Below are 16,273 nucleotides of genomic sequence, written 5' to 3'. Positions count from 1 at the left end.
GCAGTCCTAAGGGGAAAGTTCATAGCAATACAGGCACACCTAAAGAAACAAGAAAAAAGTCAAATAAATAACCTAACTCTACACCTAAAGCAACTAGAAAAGGAAGAAATGAAGAACCCCAGGGTTAGTAGAAGGAAAGAAATCTTAAAAATTAGAGCAGAAATAAATGCAAAAGAAACAAAAGAGACCATAGCAAAAATCAACAAAACCAAAAGCTGGTTCTTTGAAAGGATAAATAAAATTGACAAACCATTAGCCAGACTCATCAAGAAACAAAGGGAGAAAAATCAAATCAACAAAATTAGAAACGAAAATGGAGAGATCACAACAGACAACACAGAAATACAAAGGATCATAAGAGACTACTATCAACAATTATATGCCAATAAAATGGACAACGTGGAAGAAATGGACAAATTCTTAGAAAAGTACAACTTTCCAAAATTGGACCAGGAAGAAATAGAAAATCTTAACAGACCCATCACAAGCATGGAAATTGAAACTGTAATCAAAAATCTTCCAGCAAACAAAAGCCCAAGTCCAGACGGCTTCACAGCTGAATTCTACCAAAAATTTAGAGAAGAGCTCACACCTATCCTGCTCAAACTCTTCCAGAAAATTGCAGAGGAAGGTAAACTTCCAAACTCATTCTATGAGGCCACCATCACCCTAATACCAAAACCTGACAAAGATGCCACAAAAAAAGAAAACTACAGGCCAATATCACTGATGAACATAGATGCAAAAATCCTTAACAAAATTCTAGCAATCAGAATCCAGCAACACATTAAAAAGATCATACACCATGATCAAGTGGGCTTTATCCCAGGGATGCAAGGATTCTTCAATATCCGCAAATCAATCAGTGTAATACACCACATTAACAAATTGAAAAATAAAAACCATATGATTATCTCAATAGATGCAGAGAAAGCCTTTGACAAAATTCAACATCCATTTATGATAAAAACTCTCCAGAAAGCAGGAATAGAAGGAACATACCTCAACATAATAAAAGCTATATATGACAAACCCACAGCAAACATTATCCTCAATGGTGAAAAATTGAAAGCATTTCCTCTAAAGTCAGGAACAAGACAAGGGTGCCCACTTTCACCATTACTATTCAACATAGTTTTGGAAGTTTTGGCCACAGCAATCAGAGCAGAAAAAGAAATAAAAGGAATCCAAATTGGAAAAGAAGAAGTAAAACTCTCACTATTTGCAGATGACATGATCCTCTACATAGAAAACCCTAAAGATTCCACCAGAAAATTACTAGAAATAATCAATGACTATAGTAAAGTTGCAGGATATAAAATCAACACACAGAAATCCCTTGCATTCCTATACACTAATAATGAGAAAACAGAAAGAGAAATTAAGGAAACAATTCCATTCACCATTGCAACGGAAAGAATAAAATACTTAGGAATATATCTACCTAAAGAAACTAAAGACCTATATATAGAAAACTATAAAACACTGGTGAAAGAAATCAAAGAGGACACTAATAGATGGAGAAATATACCATGTTCATGGATTGGAAGAATCAATATAGTGAAAATGAGTATACTACCCAAAGCAATTTATAGATTCAATGCAATCCCTATCAAGCTACCAACAGTATTCTTCACAGAGCTAGAACAAATAATTTCACAATTTGTATGGAAATACAAAAAACCTCGAATAGCCAAAGCGATCTTGAGAAAGAAGAATGGAACTGGAGGAATCAACCTACCTGACTTCAGGCTCTACTACAAAGCCACAGTTATCAAGACAGTATGGTACTGGCACAAAGACAGAAATATTGATCAATGGAATAAAATAGAAAGCCCAGAGATAAATCCATGCACATATGGACACCTTATCTTTGACAAAGGAGGCAAGAATATACAATGGATTAAAGACAATCTCTTTAACAAGTGGTGCTGGGAAATCTGGCCAACCACTTGTAAAAGAATTAAACTGGACCACTTTCTAACACCATACACAAAAATAAACTCAAAATGGATTAAAGATCTAAACGTAAGACCAGAAACTATAAAACTCCTAGAGGAGAACATAGGCAAAACACTCTCTGACATACATCACAGCAGGATCCTCTATGACCCACCTCCCAGAATATTGGAAATAAAAGCAAAAATAAACAAATGGGACCTAATTAACCTTAAAAGCTTCTGCACATCAAAGGAAACTATTAGCAAGGTGAAAAGACAGCCTTCAGAATGGGAGAAAATAATAGCAAATGAAGCAACCGACAAACAACTAATCTCAAAAATATACAAGCAACTCCTACAGCTCAACTCCAGAAAAATAAACGAGCCAATCAAAAAATGGGCCAAAGAACTAAATAGACATTTCTCCAAAGAAGACATACAGATGGCTAACAAACACATGAAAAGATGCTCAACATCACTCATTATCAGAGAAATGCAAATCAAAACCACTATGAGGTACCATTTCACACCAGTCAGAATGGCTGCGATCCAAAAGTCTATAAATAATAAATGCTGGAGAGGGTGTGGAGAAAAGGGAACCCTCTTACACTGTTGGTGGGAATGCAACCTAGTACAGCCACTATGGAGAACAGTGTGGAGATTCCTTAAAAAACTGGAAATAGAACTGCCTTATGATCCAGCAATCCCACTGCTGGGCATACACACTGAGGAAACCAGAAGGGAAAGAGACACGTGTACCCCAATGTTCATCGCAGCACTGTTTATAATAGCCAGGACATGGAAGCAACCTAGATGTCCATCAGCAGATGAATGGATAAGAAAGCTGTGGTACATATACACAATGGAGTATTACTCAGCCATTAAAAAGAATACATTTGAATCAGTTCTAATGAGGTGGATGAAACTGGAGCCTATTATACAGAGTGAAGTAAGCCAGAAGGAAAAACATAAATACAGTATACTAACGCATATATATGGAATTTAGAAAGATGGTAACAATAACTCTGTATACGAGACAGCAAAAGAGACACTGATGTATAGAACAGTCTTATGGACTCTGTGGGAGAGGGAGAGGGTGGGAAGATTTGGGAGAATGGCATTGAAACATGTAAAATATCATGTAGGAAACGAGTTGCCAGTCCAGGTTCGATGTACGATGCTGGATGCTTGGGGCTGGTGCACTGGGACGACCCAGAGGGTTGGTATGAGGAGGGAGGAGGGAGGAGGGTTCGGGATGGGGAACACATGTATACCTGTGGCGGATTCATTTTGATATTTGGCAAAACTAATACAATTATGTAAAGATTAAAAATAAAATAAAATTAGAAAGAAAAAAAAAAAGAGTCTTCTCCAACAGCACAGTTCAAAAAACATCAATTCTTCGGCGCTCAGCTTTCTTCACAGTCCAACTCTCGCATCCATACATGACCACTGGAAATACTATAGCCTTGACTAAACGGACCTTTGTTGGCAAAGTGATGTTTCTGCTTTTCAATATGCTATCTAGGTTGGTCATAACTTTTCTTCCAAGGAGTAAGCATCTTTTAATTCATTACAAATACTAAAACAAGTTGATATACTATGTGGACACAGGTGAGAAGGAGGTACTATGTAGCAAATTTCCCATGACTCCCATTCCCACTGGGAAAGCCAATTCTAAAAAATATGAAGTCACAGAAAACACAAGAAATATTTTAGTATTTGGTATCAGAGTTGCTTTTGCAGTTATACTGAATATAATAATAACTAATACTTATGAATTGACAGCCATATAAAAACATTGCTACAAAGTCCCATTTTGAGAAGACAGTCTCTAGATGGCTACCTAGTCTCCCAACTAGTCCCAGAGTTCTAAACATAATCCTGCTACCCACTCACAGGTGTATGCTAAATTCTAGCCTAAACGAACTTAACGTTTTCCTAACTCTCTTTGTTATTGATTGCATTACTATGGTCAGAGAGAGAATGCAAACACCTTGCTAAGAGGTATTGATTGGCTGTAGATTGCATAAAAGGAGTCAGCACAAGGTAGACTTTGCCACAGAATCTAATTTGGAACCATCAGAAGGACGGTAAGGACGTGCCCAGGTGGCCCACAGCTGAGTGCTCTGGGCTTCTGCATTATCTTCTTTGCTTCCTGTGTTTCCTGGCAGATCCAACTTGCATAGCTGACGGAGCGAGTAATTCCCTACCGGGAACACGGCTGCAGTCTTCATCTTCATTTTATCTATTACAGTCTTCTGTCCAAATTCTGTGGATGCTGACTGATTTTTGGTCATAGAATGGGACACCAAAGCACACTGACCATCAACTTTCAAGTGCCTGGCTCTTTGACAAGTCTCATTCAGTTCAGTTCAGTTCAGTTCAGTCGCTCAGTCGTGTCCAACTCTTTGCGACCCCATGAATTGCAGCACGCCAGGCCTCCCTGTCCATCACCAACTCCCAGAGTTCACCCAGACTCACGTCCATCAAGTCAGTGATGCCATCCAGCCACCTCATCCTCTGTCGTCCCTTTCTCCTCCTGCTCCCGATCCCTCCCAGCATCAGAGTCTTTTCCAATGACTCAACTCTTCTTGTGAGGTGGCCAAAGTACTGGAGTTTCAACTTTAGCATCATTCCTTCCAAAGAAATCCCAGGGCTGATCTCCTTCAGAATGGACTGGTTGGATCTCCTTGCAGTCCAAGGGACTCTCAAGAGTCATCTCCAACACCACAGTTCAAAAGCATCAATTCTTTAGTGCTCAGCCTTCTTCACAGTCCAACTCTCAAGTCCATACATGACCACAGGAAAAACAAGTCTCATTATTGAGGCTCAAAGCAGCAGGAGCCCAATTTGAAAAATGTGAAAACAAAGTCTCCATTTATTAGAATGTGAGAATACAACTCTGACTAACTTGTACAAAGTCTTTCTTCAGAGAATCAGTTCCATGTCCTCCTCTCCCCTGAAACTCACTAGTCCTTCACAGCTTACAGTATCTCACATGTCACCATCATTCATGAAGAGATGTAAACTAGTGTGTCTCATTTCTTCTACTTTTCAATTGCCTAGTATTACTGATTTTGATTCACTCAACTTCTATTACATATTCTATATTCCATAAGAACTTTACCAATAATTATTTTTTCAACATCAGTTCAGTTCAGTTCAGTCACTCAGTAGTGTCCAACTATTTGCGATCTCATGAACTGCAGCACACCAGGCCTCCCGGTACATCACCAACTCCTTGGAGTCTACCCAAACTCATGTCCATTGTGTCAGTGATGCCATCCAACCACCTCATCCTCTGTCATCCCCTTCTCCTCCTGCCCTCAATCTTTCCCAACATCATGGTCTTTTCAAATGAGTCAGCTTTTCACATCAGGTGGCCAAAATATTGGAGTTTCAGCTTCAACATCAGTCCTTCCAATTAACACCCAGGACTGATTTCCTTTAGGATGGACTGGTTGGATTTCCTTGCAGTCCAAGGGACTCTCAAGAGTCTTCTCCAACACTACAGTTCAAAAGCATCAATTCTTCTGCATTCAGCTTTCTTTATAGTCCAACTCTCACATCCATACATGGCTATTTTTCAACATACAAATATATTATTAAGAAAATGTATATCTACCTTATTTTACACTTCATTATGCCTTATAATACTGTGTGCTCTAGAGACCATGGTTTTAAAAACACTTTAATGAATCCTACTACTTTAATTAATGTTACAAACCTAGAAAACATTAAAAAGCAAAGACATCACTTTGCTGACAAAGGTCCGTACACAAAGCCATGGTTTCTTCAGTAGTCATGTACAGATGTGAGAGTTGGACCATAAAGAAGGCTGAGCGCTGAAGAATTGATGCTTTCAAAGAGTGGTCTAGAGAAGACATCTGAGAGTCCCTTGGACAGTAAAGAGATCAAACCAGTCAATCTTAAGAGAAATCAACGCTGAATATTCACTGGAAGGACTAACGCTGAAACTAAAGCTCCAATACTCTGGGCACCTGATGTGAAGAGCTGAATCACTGGAAAAGACCCTGATGCTGGGAAAGATTGAGGGCAGGAGGAAAAGGAAATGGCAGAGGATAAGATGGTGGGATAGAATCGCTGATGCAATGGATATGAACTCGGGCAAACTCCAGGAGACAGTGAGGCACAGGGAGGCCTAGCGTGCTGCAGTCCATGGGCTCACAAAGAGTTTGACCCGACTTAGTGACTGATCATCACCACCAACGACAACTTCTTTAATTACAATGAGATCATCTTTCTTCAAATTATCAATATCTTCAGAACTGATTTTTTAAGCCCTGGATAGACATCATAAACTTATATGAGACATGACAGTCTTGTGGGTGACTAATTGTTTCCATGTGAAAATAGGATAAGTCTAGGACCACACTGGATCCAAAGAGCACAGAGCACCATGAGGGAAGAATGAATGCAACACAGAAATATTTGTTTAAAAAAAAAAAAAAAAGGAACTCTAAGGTCTAAATTTCTTAAGAGAAATCAAAGAAACAAGCAAGAAATGTAAAAGTGAAACTTTAAACCCCATGTCAACACAAAGTCCCTTTATCATTTCACATCCAACCATGCCAATGGTTTAAAATGGTGGTTCTGTAGTGTGGCCTGAGAATTCCTGAAGTCCAGAGACCCACTGGGCCAGGGGATCTAAGAGGTCAATGCTCTTTTCACAACAACTCTAAACGTTACTTCCATGCTCAATTATGTTCTGAGTGCACACAGGAGTTCTTCAGAGACAGGATATGTGATATCAGAACTCTAATGACTAATGGAACTAGCCATTATGATTGTGTGTGCCTGTATTTTTACGTTTTTTAGTTTTATTTTCCAGGAGTCTCTGGCTGAGGCAAGGGTTGGCAGTGGCCTGCTGCAGGGTCAGGGGCACTGAGTGCAGCAGTGCATGCATGGGACCTGTTGAAGGAGGTGCCATTATCTTCATTACCTCCACCATAGTTTGGCCTCAGGTCAAACAATAGGGAGGGAACACAGCCCCACCCATCAACAGAAAATCAGAACAGGATCCAGTTTCCCCCTCAGTCAGTCTTTCCCATCAGGAAGTTTCCATAAGCCTCTTATCCTTATCCATCAGAGGACAGGCCGACTGAAAACTTCAATCACAGAAAACAAACCAAACTGATCACATGGACCACAGACTTGTCAATGAAATTATGAGCGAGCCATGCCATGAAGTGCCATCCAAGACAGACGGGTTATGCTGGAACATTCTGACAAAACATGGTCTACTGCAGAAGGGAATGGCAAACCACTTCAGTATTCTTGCCTTGAGAACCCCGTGAACAGTATGAAAAGGCAAAAAGATAGGACACTGAAAGATGAACTCCCCAGGTCAGTAGGTGTCCAATATGCTACTAGAGATTGGTGGAGAAATAAATCCAGAAAGAATGAAGAGACGGAGCTAAAGCAAAAACAACACCTAGCCGTGGATGTGACTGGTGATGGGAGTCCAGTCCAAGGCTGTAAAGAGCAATACTGCATAGGAACCTGGAATGTTAAGTCCATGAATCAAGGCAAATTGGAAGCAGTCAAGCAGGAGATGGCAAGAGTGAACATTGACATTTTAGGAATCAGTGAACTAAAATGGACTGGTTTGTGGTTTAGTCCGTAAGTTGTGTCCGACGCTTCTGAGCCCATGGGCTATTTGTAGCTCGCCAGACTCCTCTGGCGATAGGATTTTCCAAGCAAGAATGCTGGAGTGTGGTGCCATTTCCTTCCCCAGGAGATGTTCCTGACCCAGGCATCGAACTCGGGTCTCCTGCATGGCAGGTAGATTCTTTACTGACTGAGCTACCAGGGAAGCCCCCAGATGGACTAGAATGGGTGAATTTAACTCAGATGACCATTATGTCTATTACTGTGGGCAAGAATCCCTTAGAGGAAATGGTGTAGCCATCACAGTCAACAAGAGTCCCAAATGCAGTACTTGGATGCAATCTCAAAAATGACAGAATGAACTCTGTTTGTTTCCAAGGCAAACCATTCAATATCACAGTAATGCAAGTCTATGCTCTGACCAGTAACACTGAACAAGCTGAAGTTGAACTGTTCTATGATGAACTACAAGACCTTCTAGAACTAACACTGAAAAAAGATGTTCTTTTCAATGTAGGGGACTCGAATGTACAAGTAGGAATTCTCAAGATACCTGGAGTAACAGGTAAATTTGGTCTTGGAGTACAAAATGAAGCAGGACAAAGATGAACAGAGCTTTGCCAAGAGAATGTACTGGTCATAGCAAACACCCTCTTCCAACAACACAAGAGAAGACTACACATGGACATCACCAGATGGTCAATGACAAAATCAGACTGATTCTATTCTTTGCAGCCAAAGATGGAGACGCTCTATACAGTCAGCAAAAACAAGACTGGGAGCTGACTGTGGCTCAGATCATGAACTCCTTAATGCCAAATACAGACTTAAATTGAAGAAAGTAGGGAAAACCACTAGACCATCCAGGTATGACCTAAATCAAATCCCTTAGGATTATACAGTAGATGTGACAAACACATTCAAGGGATTAGTTTTGATAGATAGAGTGCCTGAAGAACAATGGAAGGAGATTCGTGACATTGTACAGGAGGCATTGATCAAGAACATCCCGGAGAAAAAGAAATGCAAAAAGGCAAAATGGTTGTCTGAGGAGGCCTTACAAATAGCTGAGAAAAGAAGAGAAGCTAAAGGCAAGGGAGAACAGGAAAGATATACCCATTTGAATGCAGAGTTCCAAAGAATAGCAAGGAGAGAAGAAAGCCTTTCTCAGTGGTCAATGCAAAGAAATAGAGGAAAATAATAGAATGGGAAAGACTAGAGATCTCCTCAAGAAAGTAAGAGATACGAAGGGACAATTTCATGCAAAAAATGGGCACAATAAAGGAGAGAAATAGTATGGACCTAGTTCCAAAGAATAGCAAGAAGAGACAAGAAAGCCTTCTTCAGTGATCAATGCAAAGAAATAGAGGAAAACAACAGAATGGAAAGACTAGAGATCTCTTCAAGAAAATCAGAGATACCAAAGGAACATTTCATGCAAAGATGAGCTCAATAAAGGACAGAAATGGTATGGACCTAACAGAAGCAGAAGATATTAAGAAGAGATGGCAAGAACACACACAAAAAAACTATATAGAAAAGATCTTCATGATCCAGATAAGCACGATGGTGTGATCCTTTACTTAGAGCCAGACATCCTGGAATGTGAAGTCAAGTGGGCCTTAGGAAGCATCACTACGAAAAAAGCCAGTGGAGGTGATGGAATTGCAGTTGAGCTATTTCAAATCCTAACAGATGCTGCTATGGAAGTGCTGCACTCAATATGCCAGCAAATCTGGAAATCTCAGCAGTGGCTACAGGACTGGAAATGGTCAGTTTTCATTCCAATCTCAATGAAAGGCAATGCCAAAGAATGCTCAAACTACCACACAATTGCACTCATCTCACACACTAGTAAAGTAATACTCAAAATTCTCCAGGCCAGGCCTCAACAGCACATGAAACGTGAACTTTCAGATATTCAAGCTGGATTTAGAAAAGGCCGAGGAACCAGAGATCAAACTGACAACATCCACTGGATCATCAAAAAAGCCAGAAAGTTCCAGAAAAACATCTACTTCTGCTTTATTGACCACCCCAAAGCTTTTAACTGTGTGGATCACAACAAACTGGAAAATTCTTAAAGAGATGGGAATACCAGACCACCTGACCTACCTCCTGAGAAATCTGTATGCAGGTCAAGAAGCAACAGTTAGAACTGGACATGGAACAACAGACTGATTCCAAATAGGGAAAGGAGTACATCAAGGCTGTATATTGTCACCCTGCTTATTTAACTTATACGCAGAGTACATCATGCAAAATTCCGGGCTGGATGAAGTACAAACTGGAATCAAGATTGCCAGGAGAAATATCAGTAACCTCAGATATGCAGATGACACCAGCCTTATAGCAGAAAGTGAAGAGGAACTAAAAAGCCTCTTGATGAAAGTGAAAGTGGAGAGTGAAAGGTTGGTTTAAAACTCAACATTCAGAAAACGAAGGTCATGGCATCCGGTCCCACCCACTTCATGCAAATAGATGGGGAAAGAATGGAAACAGTGACAGACTTTATTTTGGGGAGCTCCAAAATCACTGCAGTTGGTGACCGCACTCATGAAATTAAAAGATGTTTGCTGCTTGGAAGAAAAGCTATAACCGACCTTCACAGCATATTAAAAAGCAGAGACATTACTTTGCTAACGTCAGTTTGTCTCGTCCAAGCTATGGTTTTTCCAGTAGTCATGTATGGATGTGAGAGTTGGACTGTACGGAAAGCTGTACACCAAAGAATTGATGCTCTTGAATTGTAGTGTTAAGGACACTCTTGAGAGTCCCTTGGACTGCAAGGATATCCAACCACTCCATCCAAAGGGAATTCAGCCCTGAATATTCATTGAAAGGACTGATGCTGAAGCTGAAACTCCAATACTTTGGGCACCTGATGTGAAGAACTGACTCACTGGAAAAGACCCTGATGCTGGCAAAGACTGAAGGTGGGAGGAGAAGGGGAAGACAAAGGATGAGATGGTTGGATGGCATCACCAACTTGATGGACTTGAGTCTGAGTAAACTCCGGAGTTCTGATGGACAGTGAAGGCTGGTGTGCTGCAGTCCATGGGGTCACAAAGAGTCGGACACGACGGAGTGACTGAACTCAACTGAACTCCCATATAGTAAACATCAACAGACAGAAACAAAAGTTCCTTGGAATTCTCAATTATTTTTAGAAGTATAATAGGATCCTAAAGCCAACAACTTTCAGAATCACTGTTTCAAAAGATTATGTCTATCCAAGAGTCATGATTACTTCCCCTACTTCTAATAATCAAAGACACCACAAACTCACACACACACACACACACACAAACACACGTACATACAAACATACACACACACACAATCTGCTCATCAAAACATCTGATTGGCCTACAGTCATCTGTGTAACGACATTATAATGAAACAATTATAAGCTGAAATACAGCTGACATATTAGCAAGTGAAGTTTTACTCTAGGGAAAGGTTAGAGTTCAAACAAGCATTATTGGACATTGGAAAAAACTTAGAGTCTAAAATTTAATCTCGGAGAGTTCCTGAGAAGTATAGAGATTCCAAATGGAGAACTTCAGAGTGTCGAAGCATATACAGAAACATCTTGAGTTGAAGCTTACAATTTAAAATTTTCTTGTTCTTATCCTTGTGAATATCTTTTGTTTCAAAACACAGGTATCAACAATAACATTTGCCTTATGTATGTCCAATTCTTCAATTAAATTTGAAAAGAAAATATTAGAAGTATGAAGACTGAGCATTTCAAATATTTCAGTTAACCCTCTTTCCAGAGTTAACTGTGTACTGCAAAATTACCTGAACTGGATGTTTGTAAATCCTTCATCCTGACTGTTTTATTAGGAACAGACTCTTTCATTCTGACTGCTGGCTGAATGGGGTTTGGAAACAAGTTGATTACTAAATAATGTACATAGGAGACGATCCACAGTTCAGAATTCAAGATAAAATCATAAATGTTTTTACCTTCACGTTAGGATATTTCCCAGGAGAGTCTAGAAGGAAAAAGGGACACAGAGTTAATTACATGTAAACATGTAAGATAAGATACATAATTGCCCTCCTTTTCTCATCTTTTTTCTCACTACCCATCTGACAGGTGATTTTCTTTGCCTATTAGAATGTATCAGCATTCCCATTTTCAATCAACGTTCTGTCAAATGATTTTTCTGTAAAACACAGTTCTTACCTTCTACTTGTCCATTTAATGTCTTTTTTCCTCTTTGACCAGCAGTTCCAGGTAAATGATCCACATACTTCTGTGGAAGGCTCTCAGAGATACTGTGCTAGAATGAATGATAACAATAAGTTACATGAAGGTTTCCTAATCACTTTTGAAGAAATACCCTACACTTTTAACCTGGTTAAGACAGGTTTTGCCAAGATCCCACAGTTGCTATGTGACAGAACCAGGATGCTGAATTCAAACACGATGCTGCATCACCAAGCAGTGGCTGCCACATCTAAGAGACCAGGCCCTTCTTATCTCCTTCCATAGCTGCCACCTTCAAACAGGGCACCGTTACTTTATGTTACTTCAAGTACGGCGGCCATAAAGGTACTCTGCATGTGCTACTTAAGCTATCCAAAATGGTTTGCACTTACTAAAACATCACTAAAGCTAACTGCTGTTATTATAGCCCCACACATTTATTACTATTTCCTACGCTTTTGCTTCTCTTGAAATGTTCCTTGCAGATCAACTTGACAATCCAAAGGTAATAATACTACTTTCAAGCTTCAAGCACTATCTTGTCAACATTGATTTGGTAAAAAACCACAATGGAAATGAAAATCAAAACTACAATGAGACACCACCTCACACCAGGCAGAATGGCCACCATCCAAAAGTCTGCTACCTCTGCTGCTGCTTAGTCACTTCAGTTGTGTCCGACTCTGTGCCACCCTAGGACTGAAGCCTTCCAGGCTCCCCTGTCCATTGGATTCTCCAGGCAAGAATACTGGAGTGGGTTGTCATGCCCTCCCTTCTGACTCAGGGATCAAACCCAGGTCTCCCACTGAAGGCAGATTCTTTACCGCTCAGCCACAATGAGATATCACCTCACACCAGTCAGAATGGCCATCATCAAAAAGTCTACAAACAATGAATGCCAGAGAGGGTGTGGGGGAAAGGGAACCCACTTACACTGCTGGTGGCAAGGTAAATTGATACAACCACTATGGAAGATGGTATGCAGAGAAACTACAAATAAAACCACCATATGCCCCAGCAATCCCACTCCCAGGAGTACACCCTGAGGAAACCAAAATGGAAAAAGACACATGCACCCTGATGTGCATGAACACATTATGATAGCTAGAACAGGGAAGCAACCTAGATGGCCATCGACAAATGAATGGATGAAGATGTGGTGGTACATATAGACAAAGGAACATTACTCAGCTGTAAAAAGGAACACATTTGAGTCCGTTCTACTGAGGTGGATGAACCTAGAGCCTATTATACCAGTGAAGTAAGTCAGAAAGAGAAATATAAATATCTGCTACTAACGCATATGTATGGAGTCTAGAAAGATGGTACTGATGAGTTTATCTGCAGGGCAGCAATGGAGAAACAGACAGAGAGAACAGACTTAGAGACACGGGGGAAGGGGAAGAAGGGAGAGGGTGAGATGGATGGAAAGAGTAACATGGAAACTCACAATTCCATATGTAAAATAGATAGCCAATGGGAATTTGCTCTGTCACTCAGGGAACTCAAAGAGGGGCTCTGCAACAATCTAGAAGGGTGGCATGGAGAGGGAGATTGGAGGGGGGTTTGGGAGGGAGGGGACATGGGTGTACCTATGGCTGATTCTTGTTGATGTCTGACAGAAAACAACAAAATGCTGGAAAGCAATTATCCTTCATTTAAGAATAAATGAATTTTTTACAACCCTATTTGAACATTCACATGGTTTACTGCTTCTTTCCCTGTAAACAGCACACTAAGGACTCTATCTTCTTATCTATGTCTTCTGGAATGGTAGATAAAGATTAAAGGAATGACCTAGATACAAAAAAAGGAGTAAAACCATGATTATCCAAGTTGAAGGTTTAAAAGTTTTCAAATGCATTTATGATGATCAAGAAGGACTCAGTATTCACATCGGGAAAGAAAAAACCAACTAAAAAAATCAAGTAACCACAATGAACTAACTTTTCTATATGGAAGAATTTACACGTTAGTTTCACATGTATAACAAAGAATTGATGTGCTAATTTAACATCTATAAACACTGAAATTAATAAAGTTTCTTAAAAATAATATGGGGGGACATGGTGCTAAGATGGCGGAGGAATAGGACAGGCAGACCACTTTCTCCCTCACAAGTTCATTGAAAGAACATTTGAACGCTGAGCAAATTCCACAAAACAACTTCTGAATGCTGGCAGAGGTCATCAGGCACCCAGAAAGGCAGCCCACTGTCTTCGAAAGGAGGTAGGACAAAATATAAAAGATAAAAAGAGAGACAAAAGAGGTAGGGCCAGAGATCCATCCCAGGGAGGGAGTCTTAAAAGGGGAGAAGTTTCCAAACACCAGGAAACACTCCCACCGGCAGGTCTGTGGGGAGTTTTAGAATCTCAGAGGGCAACATAACTGGGAGGAAAATTAAATACATAAATAAATAAAACCCACAGATCACGTGCCTAACTGGAACTCCCAGAGCTTGCATCCGCCAGCAGCAAGTGCGGGCTGAACAGGGAGGCATGGGTTGCATTGCTTAGGGTAAGGACTGGGCCTGAATGCCCTGAGGGAGCAATCTGAGGGAACTAACATGAGATAGCAACCCAAACTGTGGGATAGCCAGAGAGAGAGAGAAAAAAAAAGAGAGAGAGAGAGAGAGAACTATCCTGCGAAAAGCCCTAACCTAAGGCATTGCCAGGCCCACTCAGAAAACAAAGGACTGAGCAAATACCAGAGGAGAGCTAGCCAGCTGCGGATCGGCCCATCTCCCACTGGAGACAGGGAGGCAGGAGCGCCGCACCCAGAGCTGGAAAGAGGCAAACTCGGCCCCAGAGAGGCATCCTCTACCAAGCTGCAAGCAGGCACCCAGTCACTAACCAAAACCCCTTGGGATTCTGGATGGTTGACTTCTGCCGGGAGGGTCACAGCCAGAGATCAGCTCCCCAGAAGAGACATACGACACACTGGAGACGGGTGCACCCGCTGCCACCCAGGAAACCGAGCGGCTGGACCGGGGAGGTGATAAGATGCACTCCCCACCTGGGGAGACCGCTCGCCAAGCACCTGGTCGCCTGAGCTGCTCGGACCTGGGAAGGGCACAAAACGCAGGCCCAACTGAGTCTGCCCCTTTGTGGACTACCTGAGAACCTGAACCTGAGCGGCTTAGACCTCGGAAGTGCACGCAACCCGGGCCCGCCTCAGATAGTTCCCCGGCAGAGCAACCTAGAGCCTGAGAAGTGTAGAGTGGGAAAGTGCACGTGCCATGAGCAAGGGCAAACCCAGTGTGGCCGAGACACTGCAAGCACTCCCCACACATGCCAGTGATATTTCTTTGCAGTTTCCCTCTGTCCCCACAGCAGTACTGAACAAGTGAGCCTAAATAAGTGACCACCTTTGCCCCCTTGTGTCAGGACAGAAATTAGACACTGAAGAGACCAGCAAACAGAAGAAGCTATAGTAAACAGAGGGAACCGCTTTGGAAGTGACAGGTGCAACAGATTAAAATCCTGTAGTTAGCAGTGACTACATTGGCAGGGGCCTAAAGATCTTGAGAAGTATAAGGTGGATCAAGAAACTATCTGAAACTGAACTGGCCCCACACTGCCCACAACAGCTCCAGAGAAATTCCTAGATATATTTTTACTATTATCATTATTTAAATATTTAAATTTTTTTTATTTTTAAGTTCTCTATTACTCTGTCATTGTCTTTGTAGACCGGGACCTGGGGACTGGAGTTGATGAGAAGAGGGATGCAGGGGACCCAAGTCTCGAGTGAAACAAGGGTGCTTTGTTTGCAGAAAAGCATGTTCATATATCATCATACAAGGCAGCTTTAGGCAGTAAAAAAAAAAAAAAACTGAGCAAAAACAAAGCCAAGCAAATAACAATCTTCAAAGGGCCAGAAAGCGTTGCATGTCCTGAGTGAGAGGGGCATAACTGAGCAGATCACATTTGAGTGAGGTCACTGGAGGGAGTCACTGAAGGGACAAAGCAGGTGCCCTTTCTCAGGATCTCAGTCCCAGGAACTGTGTGCAGCTCTGCTCGTTCCTGCAGCAACTGATGAGGAATAGAGAATCCTTAAGAAATGGCACACAAAAGAAAAGAATAACATATTGGATACCTTAAAGCTGAACATCCCCTGACATTACTCCTTTAATTTTCATTTTTATAACCTACTATTACCTTGCAAAAAAAAAAAAAAAGACCCTATTTTTAAAGCAAACTTCACATATATATTTTATAAGTTTTGTGACTTTGTTTTGTTTTTCTAATATTGTATTTTTCAGAGTCTAACCCCTACTCTAGATTTTTAATCTTTGCTTTTTGGTATTTGTTATCAATTTTGTACCTTTAAGAACCCAATCTTCAGTACCCATTTTTACTTGGGAGTGTGATTACTGGCTTGATTGCTCTCTCCCTTTTTTGACTCTGCTTTGTCTCCATCAGGTCGCCTCTATCTCCTCCCTCCCCCTTCTTTTCTCTACCCAACTCTGTGAATC

At 41.1% G+C, this 16,273-nt stretch overlaps 1 protein-coding gene across 3 annotated transcripts in view; it reads right to left on the bottom strand.

Moving 5' to 3' along the window:
• LOC147361240 (ankyrin repeat domain-containing protein 26-like) overlaps window positions 1-16,273 on the bottom strand; it is an 86,513-nt gene that overhangs the window by 35,611 nt on the left and 34,629 nt on the right. For all 3 annotated transcript variants that reach the window (XM_086334961.1, XM_086334962.1, XM_086334963.1), the window contains 3 exons: window positions 11,773-11,869; window positions 11,550-11,578; window positions 11,382-11,454 (listed from right to left, as the gene is read on the bottom strand). In XM_086334961.1, the coding sequence (XP_086191087.1) occupies window positions 11,382-11,454; window positions 11,550-11,578; window positions 11,773-11,869 (199 nt within the window). The remainder of the gene's footprint in view (window positions 1-11,381; window positions 11,455-11,549; window positions 11,579-11,772; window positions 11,870-16,273) is intronic.

Source organism: Bos grunniens, chromosome 13 (genome assembly GCF_055505025.1).
Source record: "Bos grunniens cultivar Pamir isolate PY7600 chromosome 13, Bosgru_T2T1.0, whole genome shotgun sequence".
NCBI lineage: Eukaryota > Metazoa > Chordata > Mammalia > Artiodactyla > Bovidae > Bos > Bos grunniens.
Note: the sequence above shows the minus strand (reverse complement) of the source record. Positions and strands in the feature narration are given on the sequence as shown.